Genomic DNA, 12,405 nt, shown 5'->3' with positions numbered 1-12,405 from the left:
ACACACAGAGAGACACCCTTCATCAAATCCTGTCATGTCTTTGCCACAGAATTGAGAAACGTATCATTTTACTGTTTGTGTGTATTTATTACTTAAGATTAGATTAGATAGATTTTTTTGATAAAGCAAAAAACAAAAGACAAGGACACATCCGTCATTTTGAGTTTTGAGCAGTGGCAAAACCGTAAACGTGAAAAATTAACAGTGTCCCCTAGGGAGCCCCACCTAGTGGAGTTAGGCGAAACACGAGGCGCGGGTGACACAACCAATTCGACCCGACTCCCGAGCTCAGCCAGACCACTCAACGTCACTTATTAAAATTAAAGAAAGTTACCGAACCCTATCTATTTATTGTCCAGCGAGATCACATAAATTTACACAATTTGTACTTCAAACTCTTCGTACAGGGTAAGATGAGTCATAATGATATTAATGGGTCTATATAATTTCACACTTTTACTACTCACAACTCATCACGTGATAAGTTACACAACTTATATTATAATTGATTGTACACCACTTTTAAATAGAGTAATCATTTGTTTACAATTATGATAAAAATTATGAAATATTTAGTACATATTTTCAAATAATAATTTTTAATATTTAAACAACACTATACAATTTTTTTTTTTAATATTTTAAACTTAAAAATTGTTGTTTAAACCAAAGTAATAAACCGCGGTATGGTTCTCCAAATTATCGCAACTAATTGCGGTAACTTTTTCATTAATGACACGTAGCAATCTCAGCCGTCCATCAGCATCGTAATAAAAATTTAGTGATGATAGATTGAGAGATGCAGAGGATCTGGGACTAGTTGCCTAGGGTTTAGCGTAGTGGAGTTGGGAGAGGCAAAAGGTGAGTAGAAAATGACCCCACTTCCCTGTGATATTTACAATTAAGTAATTTCACTCACTAGTCACTCCTAGTACTAATGTACTATTCACTACTCTCTCTCTCTCTAAGATATAGGGTTGGTTTGTTTGTTTTGGCTGATATCACAAACACTTTTTGAGAGGCTGAGCGGAACAAAACAGACCACTCATCACACAGCGTTGACACGTTCCAGTGACGACTGACGAGTGAGTTGGTAAAAACCTCTTTCTCTTTCTAGTTTCCACCTACTATTTAGAAGAGCAAAGACCTCTTTATTTTCACTGTTTTTTCTCTTCTGCATTTTAGGTTTAGGTAACTGATTTTTGGTCTAACAACTCCCCTTTGGTTTTTTTGAAGTGTTTTTTTTTTTTCTTAAAACTGTTTTTGGTGTTTTCAGGTTCAGTATCTGTAATGCTGTGTTTATTTTTTTGGGGGGGGGGGGGGGGTTAAAGCTTTGTTTGGGTTTGGGCTTTTTGGGTATTTCCTTTGTATGAGCTCGATCTGTGACTATTTTCTCGGTTTCTGCTTTTTCTGCTTCTGGAAAGAATCTTCCTTGCTGTGATTTTTTCATTTTCTTCTTCAAATTAGAAAAAAAAATATGTAATTTTTTTTAGGCCTGGTAAGAAAGTTTCAGTGACAGTCTATTGTGTCGTTTAGCTCAGACTTTTTTTTTGTTTTCTGAAAGTAATTTTTTTAAAATAATATATATTTTTTTCTATTTTCTGATCTTGGTTGCAGTAGTATTGTTGTGGTTTTATGTTTGTGTCCTTCGAAAAATAATGGGTTTTTTTAAAAAAGGCTTATTTTGTGGCTTATGAGCTCGATCTGCGCTTATTTGCTCTGTTTTGGGTTTTGCTTGCAGAGTTTGCTGTGGAATCTCCGAGACTTGGGCTTTGAAAAGCCGTTTGTTTTAGCTTTTTAAGGTAATATGTTGTTGTGAATGTACGATATTATTAATGTTCTTGCTTGCATGTCTGTTTGGGGTTAATGTGTTAGCGTTTTCGTTATATACTATGTGTTTGGGGAACTCTGTAACTAACAGTGTCTTCATAAAATAAAATAAAAAAAATTTCCCTTTCTGGTTTGAGTTTGCTTGCTTTTTCTGTGTGGAGTAAATTTTTTTTCCTGGGTTTATTGAACTTGATTTTGTTTCTTGTTTTAGTGTTTGTGACTTTAAAGACTGTTCTTTGGTGTTGCATGTGCTTTCCAACATTGTACTTTCTGTTCAATCTTTTGTGTATTTAATGTTGGTTTGTTTGTTAGAGGCCTCTTCAGCTTTAATGGTTGAGTAATTTCTTTCTTCTTTAGCTGGTAATGTTTCCATATAATATGTGTACTGTTTTTCCAAATCTGCGTGCCTGTTTTATGGTTGAATCTCTCTAGAAACTAGTGTTATTTAAATGTTATTTGCTGGGTTTGTCTGGTTATTTAAAGGTAGAAAGCTTTATTATCTGTGATTTTAACATGCATTGTTTCTTTCATTTGGTTAGTTTGGCTTGCTTTTACGGTGTTAAATAAACTGTTTTAATTCTTATTTGTCTGGGTTGTTTTTGTTTTGAACAACTACAAGTTATGTTTTACTTTTAGGGGTCCTAGTTTGTTGCTCAAAAATCTTTTTCATGCATGGTTTGTGTACTGCTTTGAAGGGTTCTGATTTGCAACTAAATGTTGCAACTCCTGTTACCATTTTTTATTTTGGGTTTTCTTTTTTGGGGAACTCGCTTATGCTTTAACATAAAACTTGAAGTTCCAAAACCCAGAGTGTGAAGACCTTTTTATATGTTTATTTCTGCGGTATGCATCAAAAAGCTTATATAAATTGCGTTATTTGTTGGTCATGCATTTGTGCTGTATTTTCTGACGGCGGTAATGACCTCTCATGTGTATGAGTTTGAAAATTTGAGTACCTTTGATGGGCTGAGTGTCAGAATCTGCTTTAGTAGCCACTGAAAAATTGTTTTATTAGGATTGTCTTCTCTCAATGATGTTTACTTTAGTTGTCTGTTCTTGTTTTGTACTAGAGAATTTGTGTGCCTTATGGGACCACTGACTCTAGTTCAAATGGCAACTTATTCCCTTCTTTCTTTGTAATAGCAAGGTGGAGGGTTCTATTACCCATGAAAAAAGTATTGTTCATACTGTCTGGGGTGCTTCTGATGACATAATTTTTCTATTAAAACGTGAGTTTCACAGAAAATCTTGTGAGCTCATAGGTTCATTCCTTTTAGTTATTACTTATTAGAACTTGGTTTGATTTGTAGCACCTTATTTAGGATTCCTGATACCACCTTTATGCTTTTATTATGCTGTGTAGGCATTTGGAGGGGTTATAGTTTAGAGTTCTGCCTGAAAGCTATGCAAAACTAATTTCATGAGTTGATCTTGATGACAATAACCTTGGTATATCAGATACCTGATTTATATATATACAGACACATTTAATACATTTTTTTTCTTCTTCTTAGGTTATGGATTCATTTGAGCCAGATGGTAATGGAGTAGCAAATGGGAATGGAGCAACAAATGGGAATGGAGCACAGGAAGCATTGCCTCCTCCTCCCCCTGTTATTCCTCCAAATGTTGTTCCAGTCCGTGCAGAAGGAGACCAACCTCCCGAACCAGTTAAGAAAAAGGTTATGCGAGTCCCCATAGCTAGGCGTGGTCTTGCAAACAAAGGACAGAAGATACAACTGCTTACTAATCACTTCAAAGTTGGGGTCAATAATGTTGATGGCCATTTCTTCCATTATAGTGTATGTTCTGACTGTCTCATAGACAACACCCAAGTTGGGTTTGGATGAAAATGTTTCATTTTTGAACTTTTTCATATATTTTGACTGCTCTGTGTGTTTTGAACAGGTTTCTTTGGCCTACGAAGATGGTCGCCCTGTTGATGGTAAAGGTGTTGGAAGAAAGGTGATTGATAGGGTGCAGGAGACTTATGATACTGAGTTAGCTGGAAAGGACTTTGCTTATGATGGGGAGAAGAGTCTGTTCACTGTTGGTCCACTTCCCCGCAACAAGCTTGAGTTTACTGTTGTACTCGAGGATGTCATATCAAACAGGTACATGCATGATTTATGATTGTTTTTATTTGAAATGTTCTGTGTTTTTGTGAGTTAATCTCTAATTTCTCTTGAATGTCCTTTCTGTCTAGAAATAATGGAAACAGTAGCCCTAATGGTCACGGAAGTCCTAATGACGGTGACCGAAAGAGGATGCGGCGTCCATATCAGTCGAAGACATTCAAAGTGGAGATTAGCTTTGCTGCAAAAATTCCCATGCAAGCCATTGCAAATGCACTAAGGGGTCAAGAATCAGAGAACTCACAAGAAGCCCTTAGAGTGTTGGATATTATATTGAGGCAGCATGCGGCTAAACAGTGAGTAAATTATAATTATTTTAAAATTTTAATCTGTTTTTCTGCCCTTTGGCATGTGTATTTTTAGTTCAATTCTATATCGTATCATATTAACCATTTTGTTGCTTTTACAGGGGCTGCCTGCTTGTTCGTCAATCTTTCTTTCACAATGATCCAAAAAATTTTGCAGATGTTGGAGGTGGTGTTCTTGGCTGCAGAGGATTTCATTCAAGTTTTAGAACCTCCCAGGGTGGATTATCTCTAAATATTGGTAAGATCATTTACACTTACTTTTTTTGACAATTTCTGAATCTATTCTTATGGTCGCTTGTTCTGTTTCCTACATGAATAGATGTATCAACTACCATGATTATACAGCCTGGACCGGTGGTGGATTTCTTAATTGCCAACCAGAATGTGAGAGATCCTTTCTCACTTGATTGGTCAAAGGTAACTAAATTATTGACTCAGCATCTTTCTTTTATTTTGGTTACTTGTTCCTTTCCCTATTCAATGCTATGTTGGTTGTTTGTATTAACAGGCTAAACGAACACTCAAAAATCTGAGGATTAAGACGAGTCCTGCGAATCAAGAGTTCAAGATAACTGGATTGAGTGAGAAGACATGCAAAGATCAAATGTATTTTATCTTTTTCCTTCATTGGTGTTGAATCTGGCCTGTTATTCTTTTTCTGCTCATCTAGCACCTAATTAAAACCTGAACTCTTCCCCATTCGTAATGAAAATTTTAAAGTAATTTCTATGCTATGCTGCTTGTAGGTTTACACTGAAGCAGAGAGGAAATGACGCAGATGGTGAACCTCAGACGATAGAAGTGACTGTCTATGATTATTTTGTTAATCATCGTGGTATAGAATTGCGTTATTCTGGAGATCTGCCATGTATTAATGTTGGAAAGCCAAAGCGCCCAACTTTTTTCCCTCTTGAGGTGAATAAATGATTATAGTTGTTTGACTTAGTGCTACAAATATGAGTTCTTATTTAATGTGGTTTCTATTGCTCCTTTGTTTTTTTTTTCCAGCTTTGTTCATTGGTGTCCTTGCAACGTTACACAAAAGCTTTATCCACTCTTCAAAGAGCTTCACTAGTGGAAAAATCAAGGCAAAAGCCGCAAGAGAGGATGAAGGTTTTGTCTGAGGTAGGTGTCTTTTCTGAAATTGTGATGGATTTTGTTCTTACTGCCATATTCCTTTCTTACATTTTGGTCCTTGTTTTCTGTTGCAGGCTTTGAAATGTAACAATTATGATTCTGAACCTTTGCTACGATCATGTGGCATTTCAATCAGTACCAGCTTCACTCAAGTTGATGGCCGTGTTCTGCCAGCTCCAAGGGTATTCTATTTTACGTCATATTGAAGTGGGCTCCTGATTGTGTACATAGCCTTTGATTGAAATTAATAGTCATCGTTACTATGGATTAGTCAAATTTTCCCTTATTCTCCTGTTTTCTCATCAGTTGAAAGTGGGCAATGGAGAGGATTTCTTTCCTAGGAATGGTCGATGGAATTTCAACAATAAGGTATTTCCTTTTTTTCTTACTATTTATGATTTTGATTCAGTGGTTCTTACGGTATTTTCAACATTCCATGTAGAAATTAGTGCAGCCAACAAAGATTGAGCGCTGGGCTGTAGTGAACTTCTCAGCGCGTTGTGATACACAAAGTCTTGTACGGGATCTAATTAAATGTGGAGATCTGAAAGGAATTGTAAGTATATATGTTCCTGACATGAATGCTATAATGCTTTGTCTGATAACTGATAGCTGTCTTTCTTGTGTTCTTGTAGCAAATAGATGCTCCATTCGATGTGTTTCAAGAAAATCCTCAGAATAGACGCGCTCCACCCATGGCTAGAGTGGAGAAGATGTTTGAGGATATTCAATCAAAACTTCCTGGTGCTCCACAGTTTCTTCTATGCTTGCTTCCTGAGAGAAAAAACTCTGATCTTTATGGTAGAGTGACATGATCCATTCCTTTACTGACAGTATTAATTGCTTTGAAATGGTCTTGCAGTGCAAGTGTTTTCTAAATGAAATTTGTTTGATCTTAAGGTCCATGGAAGCGAAAGAATCTTGCTGAGTATGGAATAGTCACTCAGTGCATTGCTCCTACTAGGGTTAATGACCAATATCTTACCAATGTTCTTTTGAAGATCAATGCAAAGGTATGCTACTGTATGGGCTAGTCCCTCTCTTTCTCTCTTATTCTGCTTCTGTTTCCAAATTGGTTGTTGGGATACAGGACTGTTACTATTGTTTTATCACACGTTCAATTTGCCTTTTTGTCTTGATTGCAGATGGGTGGTTTGAATTCATTACTAGCTGTTGAACACTCTCCTTCAATCCCATTGGTTTCCAAGGCTCCCACCATCATACTTGGGATGGATGTGTCTCATGGCTCTCCTGGGCAGTCTGATGTACCATCAATTGCTGCGGTAATATACTATCTTCAACATATCTTTGTGAATAAGTATTTTTCTGTTCAAATTTTGCAATTCCCAGTGTTTTCTATGTGGGTAAATATATACTGTTGAAGATCTGTTTATACGCTTGCTCGCTGTTTGTTTCAATAATGATGTTTTCTAAAAAATGAGTAATCTTCCAAGAAGCATTTTCTATAAAATTATCTCATTTTTCAATGTTTGGTAGCAACTTTAAATAAGTTGAAAAACAACCTCTTAAATTCCCTTATTTAGCTGGCTGTGAGATAGAGTTTTCCAAAAAAATTTAATGGGAAACAATCTCTAAAAATAAGCCATAATTTTTATGTTGACCAAATATACTTTTCTTTTGACTCATCTTTTTTTATGCTACCAAACACGGGAAAATAAGAAAACCTATCTTTACACAAGGTTTTCCAACGAAACAAACGGAGCATTAATCAAAATCTATTTCCATTGAAAACAGTTCTTATCTACTAAATTTGTTGTAATTCCTTTTGAAAAACTCAGGTGGTCAGCTCAAGGCAGTGGCCATTGATTTCTAAATATAGGGCATCTGTTCGGACACAATCCCCAAAGGTTGAAATGATAGATTCTTTATTTAAGAAAACATCTGAAACTGAAGATGACGGCATAATGAGGTGGTGTTTCTATCTTCATCTAATGGGTGGGGGTGGTGTTAAGGGGTTAGGTGTTATGTTCAAATATTGCCAATAAAAAAAAGGAAAATATCAATATGGAAACAATCAAATATTTAAAAAAAGCATGGTGAAGGGTCAAAAAGTTGGTGAGCTCTAGCTCCAATATAACTTCCCTTGTAAGAGCAAGGTGGAGGGTTAAAATCTTTGAGTTCAAGATGCATCAGGTGCGTGTGTAATTATTAATTAAAAAAGGATAAAATGAAAATGAAAGTTTTCCTGCTGATTCCCAGATTAGAAGATTAAGTGACATCTAATTGGAACCTCGTTCTTTCCTCCCCTTTCAGGGAGCTTCTGCTGGACTTCTATACAAGTTCAGGGAAAAGAAAACCAGATCAGATTATCATATTCAGGTATGTCACTTTATAAGTTTTTCATTTATATTAGTATTAATGCTTTTTCTATTTTCCTATATTGAGTCATATTTTTATTGGATTCAGGGATGGAGTCAGTGAATCACAATTCAATCAAGTGTTGAACATTGAACTGGATCAAATCATTGAGGTTCTCTAACCCCCAAACCAGTCCTCTTGAATTATATCTTTAAAAGCTGCAACTTTGCTTTATTTGCGTGGTGGTTTTGGTCATTGAACCGGATCAACTTAATGTTTGCTACTGTTTCTAGTCCTGCAAGTTTCTCGATGAGAAGTGGAACCCAAAGTTTGTGGTAATTGTTGCACAGAAAAACCACCATACAAAATTCTTCCAGCCTGGATCTCCTGATAATGTTCCACCTGGTAAGCAAACACGCCTAAGTTTCTTTTTTTATTTTTTGAACAAGCACGCCTAAGTTTCTGTAGATTTCTCTATTATGGTATCTAATGACGTCTTCTGTCCAATCTTTTGTGCAGGAACTGTTATAGATAACAAAGTTTGTCATCCACGAAACAATGATTTCTACCTATGTGCACATGCTGGAATGATTGTCAGTATCAATTTGTTTACTATTACCTGACTGTCAGATTAATTTCCTGATCTCTTTTTGTGATATGAAGAAATTGATGTACTGACTTCTTTTGATCTTCTGTTACAACAGGGTACCACAAGGCCTACACATTACCATGTTCTGTTAGATGACGTTGGTTTTTCAGCAGATGATCTACAGGAACTTGTGCATTCCCTGTCATATGTGTGAGTAGATATTTGGCCTTAAATGATTGCTTCAATAGCTTGTGCTTCAATAGAGTTAGCTGGGACAATCTTTCTAAATTATATTTGTGCTAAATGCAGGTACCAGAGAAGCACCACTGCCATTTCTGTAGGTAATGCAGAGTTGATCATTGCCCGTTGCTGATGCAATCAACTAAATTCATTTACCCAGCTTTACGATTGTAGTAGATTTTGGTTTATTATTTGACTTGGTTCCTGAATCCCACTACTGACCCATTAAGTGTAATTAAATCCCAAAATTAGTTGTATTCTTTTGTTATCTAAATTTTTTTCTCTGCCTGCAGTTGCTCCTATATGTTATGCACACTTGGCAGCCACCCAAATGGGTCAGTTCATGAAATTTGAGGAGTTATCTGAGACATCCTCAAGCCATGGTGGAGTGACTTCTGCTGGAGCTGTTCCTGTCCCACAACTTCCCAGATTGCAGGAGAACGTGTGCAACTCGATGTTCTTTTGTTGAGAGGCGTGTACCCTCTGCCTATATGAAACATGACAGTAGTATTATGAACACATGGTCTGTATATAGCTGTAGTTTCTGGTGTGGCCTCCCCTGGCTGTGGAGACGTTGGACCACCTTTTTGATATGTTGATGTCTAGGCCTGTCAGTGGTACCTCTTAATTTTCTGCACTTATATGCTGCTGCTTGTACTGTGGCCATCCTAGTTACATGTATCTACTGACTTTGTGAAGTCTAGTTACTGATGGTTTTGTGTTGGAATCATAGACCTGGGTTTGATCTGGATGGGCAGTTACTGAAGTTTTTCTTTTTGTAGCATCCATCAATTTGGTTATGAAATGAATGTGGGGGAGCCGGTTAGTGATTTTCTTCTCTGCTGAAGGGTGCTATAGCTGAATTTTATTCTCATTGTCATAGTAAGGAAAGAACGACTTCTGACCCTGGCTTATTACAGGATTACTTTAATGATGATAAAATTAGCTAATTTATGTGAGTGGCATATAATCACTGCCACCATGATGCATTGGATGGCTATGTTAAAGTTGAAATCTGCTTCAGAACAAGAAAGCTGATAAACTGAAAATGGTGATCATCTTAATTCATATGTTTATAATTAAAGTTAAAAAGTTTCTACAACAATGATGGGAGCTTCTTCGTGGGTGGAAGCTACTTTGAAATCCTCAGAATTTATGTGTATTTGAAGAGGAAGGTCCAGACTAGTGCAGTGGCAATTAGCACAGGTTGGATATTGTTTCCGCTGATATCTGCAGCAGAAGTTTTATGCACTACAATTGGTACTACAGGTGGGGCTAAGTAATCGCGAACCAGAATTTCGACTTTCATTCCCTTGAAGCAATAACCTCTTCCGCTGAGGAAGTAATATGGTCTTGCCTCTGTGAGATTGAACACATCACGACCACCCCTTGTGACATTCTTTATGAAGCCTTTGTCAATGCACTTTTCATAGCTAGTCTTGTTCACCTCCAAAACATTGTAGAGGTGCTTATCAAACCCAAAGTCTTGAAATTGCAAGGAAAAAAAAAAGGGGGTCACATTTGGCTGAAAAATTAGTATGAGATAGTAGTGCGTGAGAAAAAAGAGGAAACTTACAAAGCCAGTCACCCACAAAGAACTGCTCGTGGCTCGACCAATCTTCGAAGTTAATGTTGGGTGCCCAAGTATATCTTCCACCTCCAACCCTGTGCAGTACTGGGTCTCTGCACTTTGCGCAAAATATACCCATCATAATGACAATCAAGCACAAAATAACTTTCCTAAAATTCTCCATTTTCAACAGCCTAATTCTCCAAGAGCAAAAGTCCTAGCAGAAGGGTTCAAGAAGCACATTTACATGCATATCTCATGCGTATAGGCGCCAGAGCTAGTATCTAATTCATTTACTTGGCATTTGGCAGAAGAATCTAATGCATTTTAGCATGAACTGACTAGCTGGGTTTGGAATTTTTTTGGCTGAATACTTGGGTTTGGAATTGTACTAAACCAAATGCTGCTCGTGTCGGTTCTTTGGGCCTCATGTGGCCTATTTACATTGGCTCCAAGCAACTTGGCATCTCACCGAATATGAAAACGTAAAAGATATCTTGGATTATTGAAACAAAGAACACTAAAATGACCCTCTACGATACATACGTGTATTTGACAATTGTATAAAGTATATTTAACTCTTTTTGACTATGTACACTTTCCTAACAATAGTTTTGAACACGGCTATAAAGAAAATACAATGAAAAATATTGAACCCCCCCTCTCAAGGTTGCATACATTATTTATTTTCTTAAGGGGGTTAATTGGCCAAGAAACAAGCTACTAATAAACTAAAGAAGGTTATGTGCACAAAAAAAATCTATCCCTTACATTCAACGTTTGAAAATCATAAGGTATAAAATATCTTTCATTTCTAATGTAGGGCTTGCAATAATAAGTCCCATTTTCCTTTTTAAAAAAAATGATAAAATAAGAATATTACATTGAAGATTTTACATGGTATTCATAGTTGAAAAATTGGCAAGAAAGAAGTTTTTAAAAGAGTTACATGATGATTGACAAATTAACAAGAAATCTTTGTAAATCTTTCCTAAGCTATCGAGTGGGGTGCACAGTTGTTAGAGGAGAGAGAACTTCTCCATGTGTAAATAATTTTACTAAGCAATCAAATTCCATACGTAATGATCAACAATAAATTTTATGAGTATCCTAATTTGTATAACACGACTTCTTCTTCTTTTTTTCTTTCTTTTTTTTTTTTAAATTTTTATTTAACACATACAACTTAATCGACATACAAGCTACTCTATATAAGATAAATAAATAAATACAACAGGAATTTTCTCGCTCAACTCCTCAGCCAATTGCCTTCAAACTAAGATCACAATCAAGCTTGGATTCCATCTCAGTTTCTAGAAAAACCAAGAAAGAATTAAAGGATCTTGGTCGCCAGTTAATGGTAAACAATATCCCCATTGACATTAGAAGACAAAACAAGTAAACAGTATCCTAACAAAATACTATTCATGAATAGTCTTGTCGCATTCTGTAGATTCGCTTTCAGCTCTGACACTATAAAAACAGATTCGCTTGTAGTGCATTTCACCCCAGTAAAAGCAATTCACTTCTGAAATTTGTGGGAGTTTCAAAGGATCCATTGCTTTCTCAGTCTCTATAATTTAGAAGTTCGATTTCATTTTGAAGGCATTCAATTTTTCATTGTCAGTTTTATCATTTTGTTCCAGAGTTCTAAGCAGGAGAACCTTTTAGGTTTTAGGAACTCTACCAACCTTATTGCAAACTGTTTAAATATGTGTTCAAGCTTTCAGTTATTCACTTATTTGTATTTCAACTTTGTAAGTTTTATCCTCAGTAATATAAAGCATTATATACACACACACACACTATCTTACGTGACAACTTGGACACCCACTGAAACTGCTATACACAAGTTGTTCACAAATGTAAAAGCTGAAGACTCAAGTAACAGTATTTATTTAGGTGAATGACTTCATATATTCTTTCTTTTTTTTTGTTTTCCTAACAGGAAAAGGGCGGGGGCAACAGGGGTGGATGAATATTCCTACTAGAATATACTTGAAGTATTGTTATTATCACTGTAATGTTAATCAAAATTGTTTAACTCTTTAGATATTTTTCAGTTTAGTGTTGTTAGTTATTAAAGTTTTTTTAATTTGATTCTATTTATTTTATATTAAATAGCCTTATCTATACCACTATTCAAGAAATTTCTCCAATTTGGATTTGAGTATTTTTTTAATTCCAAAATACCCCTATAATCAACGTTTAAGTAAGAACAAAATTTGGGGACAACCCGGTATAAACATATGCCTACAAAATAATATCACTCTCCCA

General features: G+C 35.9%; 2 protein-coding genes across 3 annotated transcripts; one reads left to right on the top strand and one right to left on the bottom strand.

Annotated features, from left to right (window-relative positions):
- Positions 1-967: 967 nt before the first annotated feature.
- On the top strand, positions 968-9,398 carry LOC142605487 (protein argonaute 4A). Of its 2 annotated transcripts, none has more exons than XM_075776883.1 (24): positions 968-1,093; positions 1,742-1,802; positions 3,345-3,632; positions 3,739-3,944; positions 4,037-4,261; positions 4,375-4,511; positions 4,593-4,690; positions 4,782-4,879; positions 5,020-5,188; positions 5,282-5,398; positions 5,485-5,592; positions 5,717-5,779; positions 5,853-5,966; positions 6,046-6,211; positions 6,311-6,423; positions 6,556-6,693; positions 7,210-7,340; positions 7,685-7,750; positions 7,838-7,901; positions 8,023-8,134; positions 8,249-8,322; positions 8,434-8,528; positions 8,628-8,659; positions 8,852-9,398. In XM_075776883.1, exons 3-24 carry the CDS (start codon positions 3,348-3,350, stop codon positions 9,025-9,027), a joined length of 2,787 nt encoding a protein of 928 aa, XP_075632998.1. In that variant the 5' UTR covers positions 968-1,093; positions 1,742-1,802; positions 3,345-3,347; the 3' UTR covers positions 9,028-9,398. The 2 variants fall into 2 exon arrangements, with proteins under 2 accessions (XP_075632998.1, XP_075632999.1); XM_075776884.1 differs by having other exon boundaries at positions 1,093-1,191.
- Positions 9,399-9,681: 283 nt separating this feature from the next.
- LOC142605488 (early nodulin-like protein 20) lies at positions 9,682-10,444 on the bottom strand. Its single transcript, XM_075776885.1, has 2 exons — positions 10,135-10,444; positions 9,682-10,043 (listed from the first exon to the last, which is right to left on the bottom strand). The coding sequence occupies exons 1-2, from the start codon at positions 10,310-10,312 to the stop codon at positions 9,712-9,714; spliced, it is 510 nt and encodes a 169-aa protein (XP_075633000.1). The 5' UTR covers positions 10,313-10,444; the 3' UTR covers positions 9,682-9,711.
- Between the last annotated feature and the right edge of the window lie 1,961 nt (positions 10,445-12,405).

The sequence above is a fragment of the Castanea sativa genome, chromosome 8 (assembly GCF_040712315.1).
Source record: "Castanea sativa cultivar Marrone di Chiusa Pesio chromosome 8, ASM4071231v1".
Lineage (NCBI taxonomy): Eukaryota > Viridiplantae > Streptophyta > Magnoliopsida > Fagales > Fagaceae > Castanea > Castanea sativa.
This window is presented reverse-complemented; position numbering and strand designations above follow the sequence as displayed.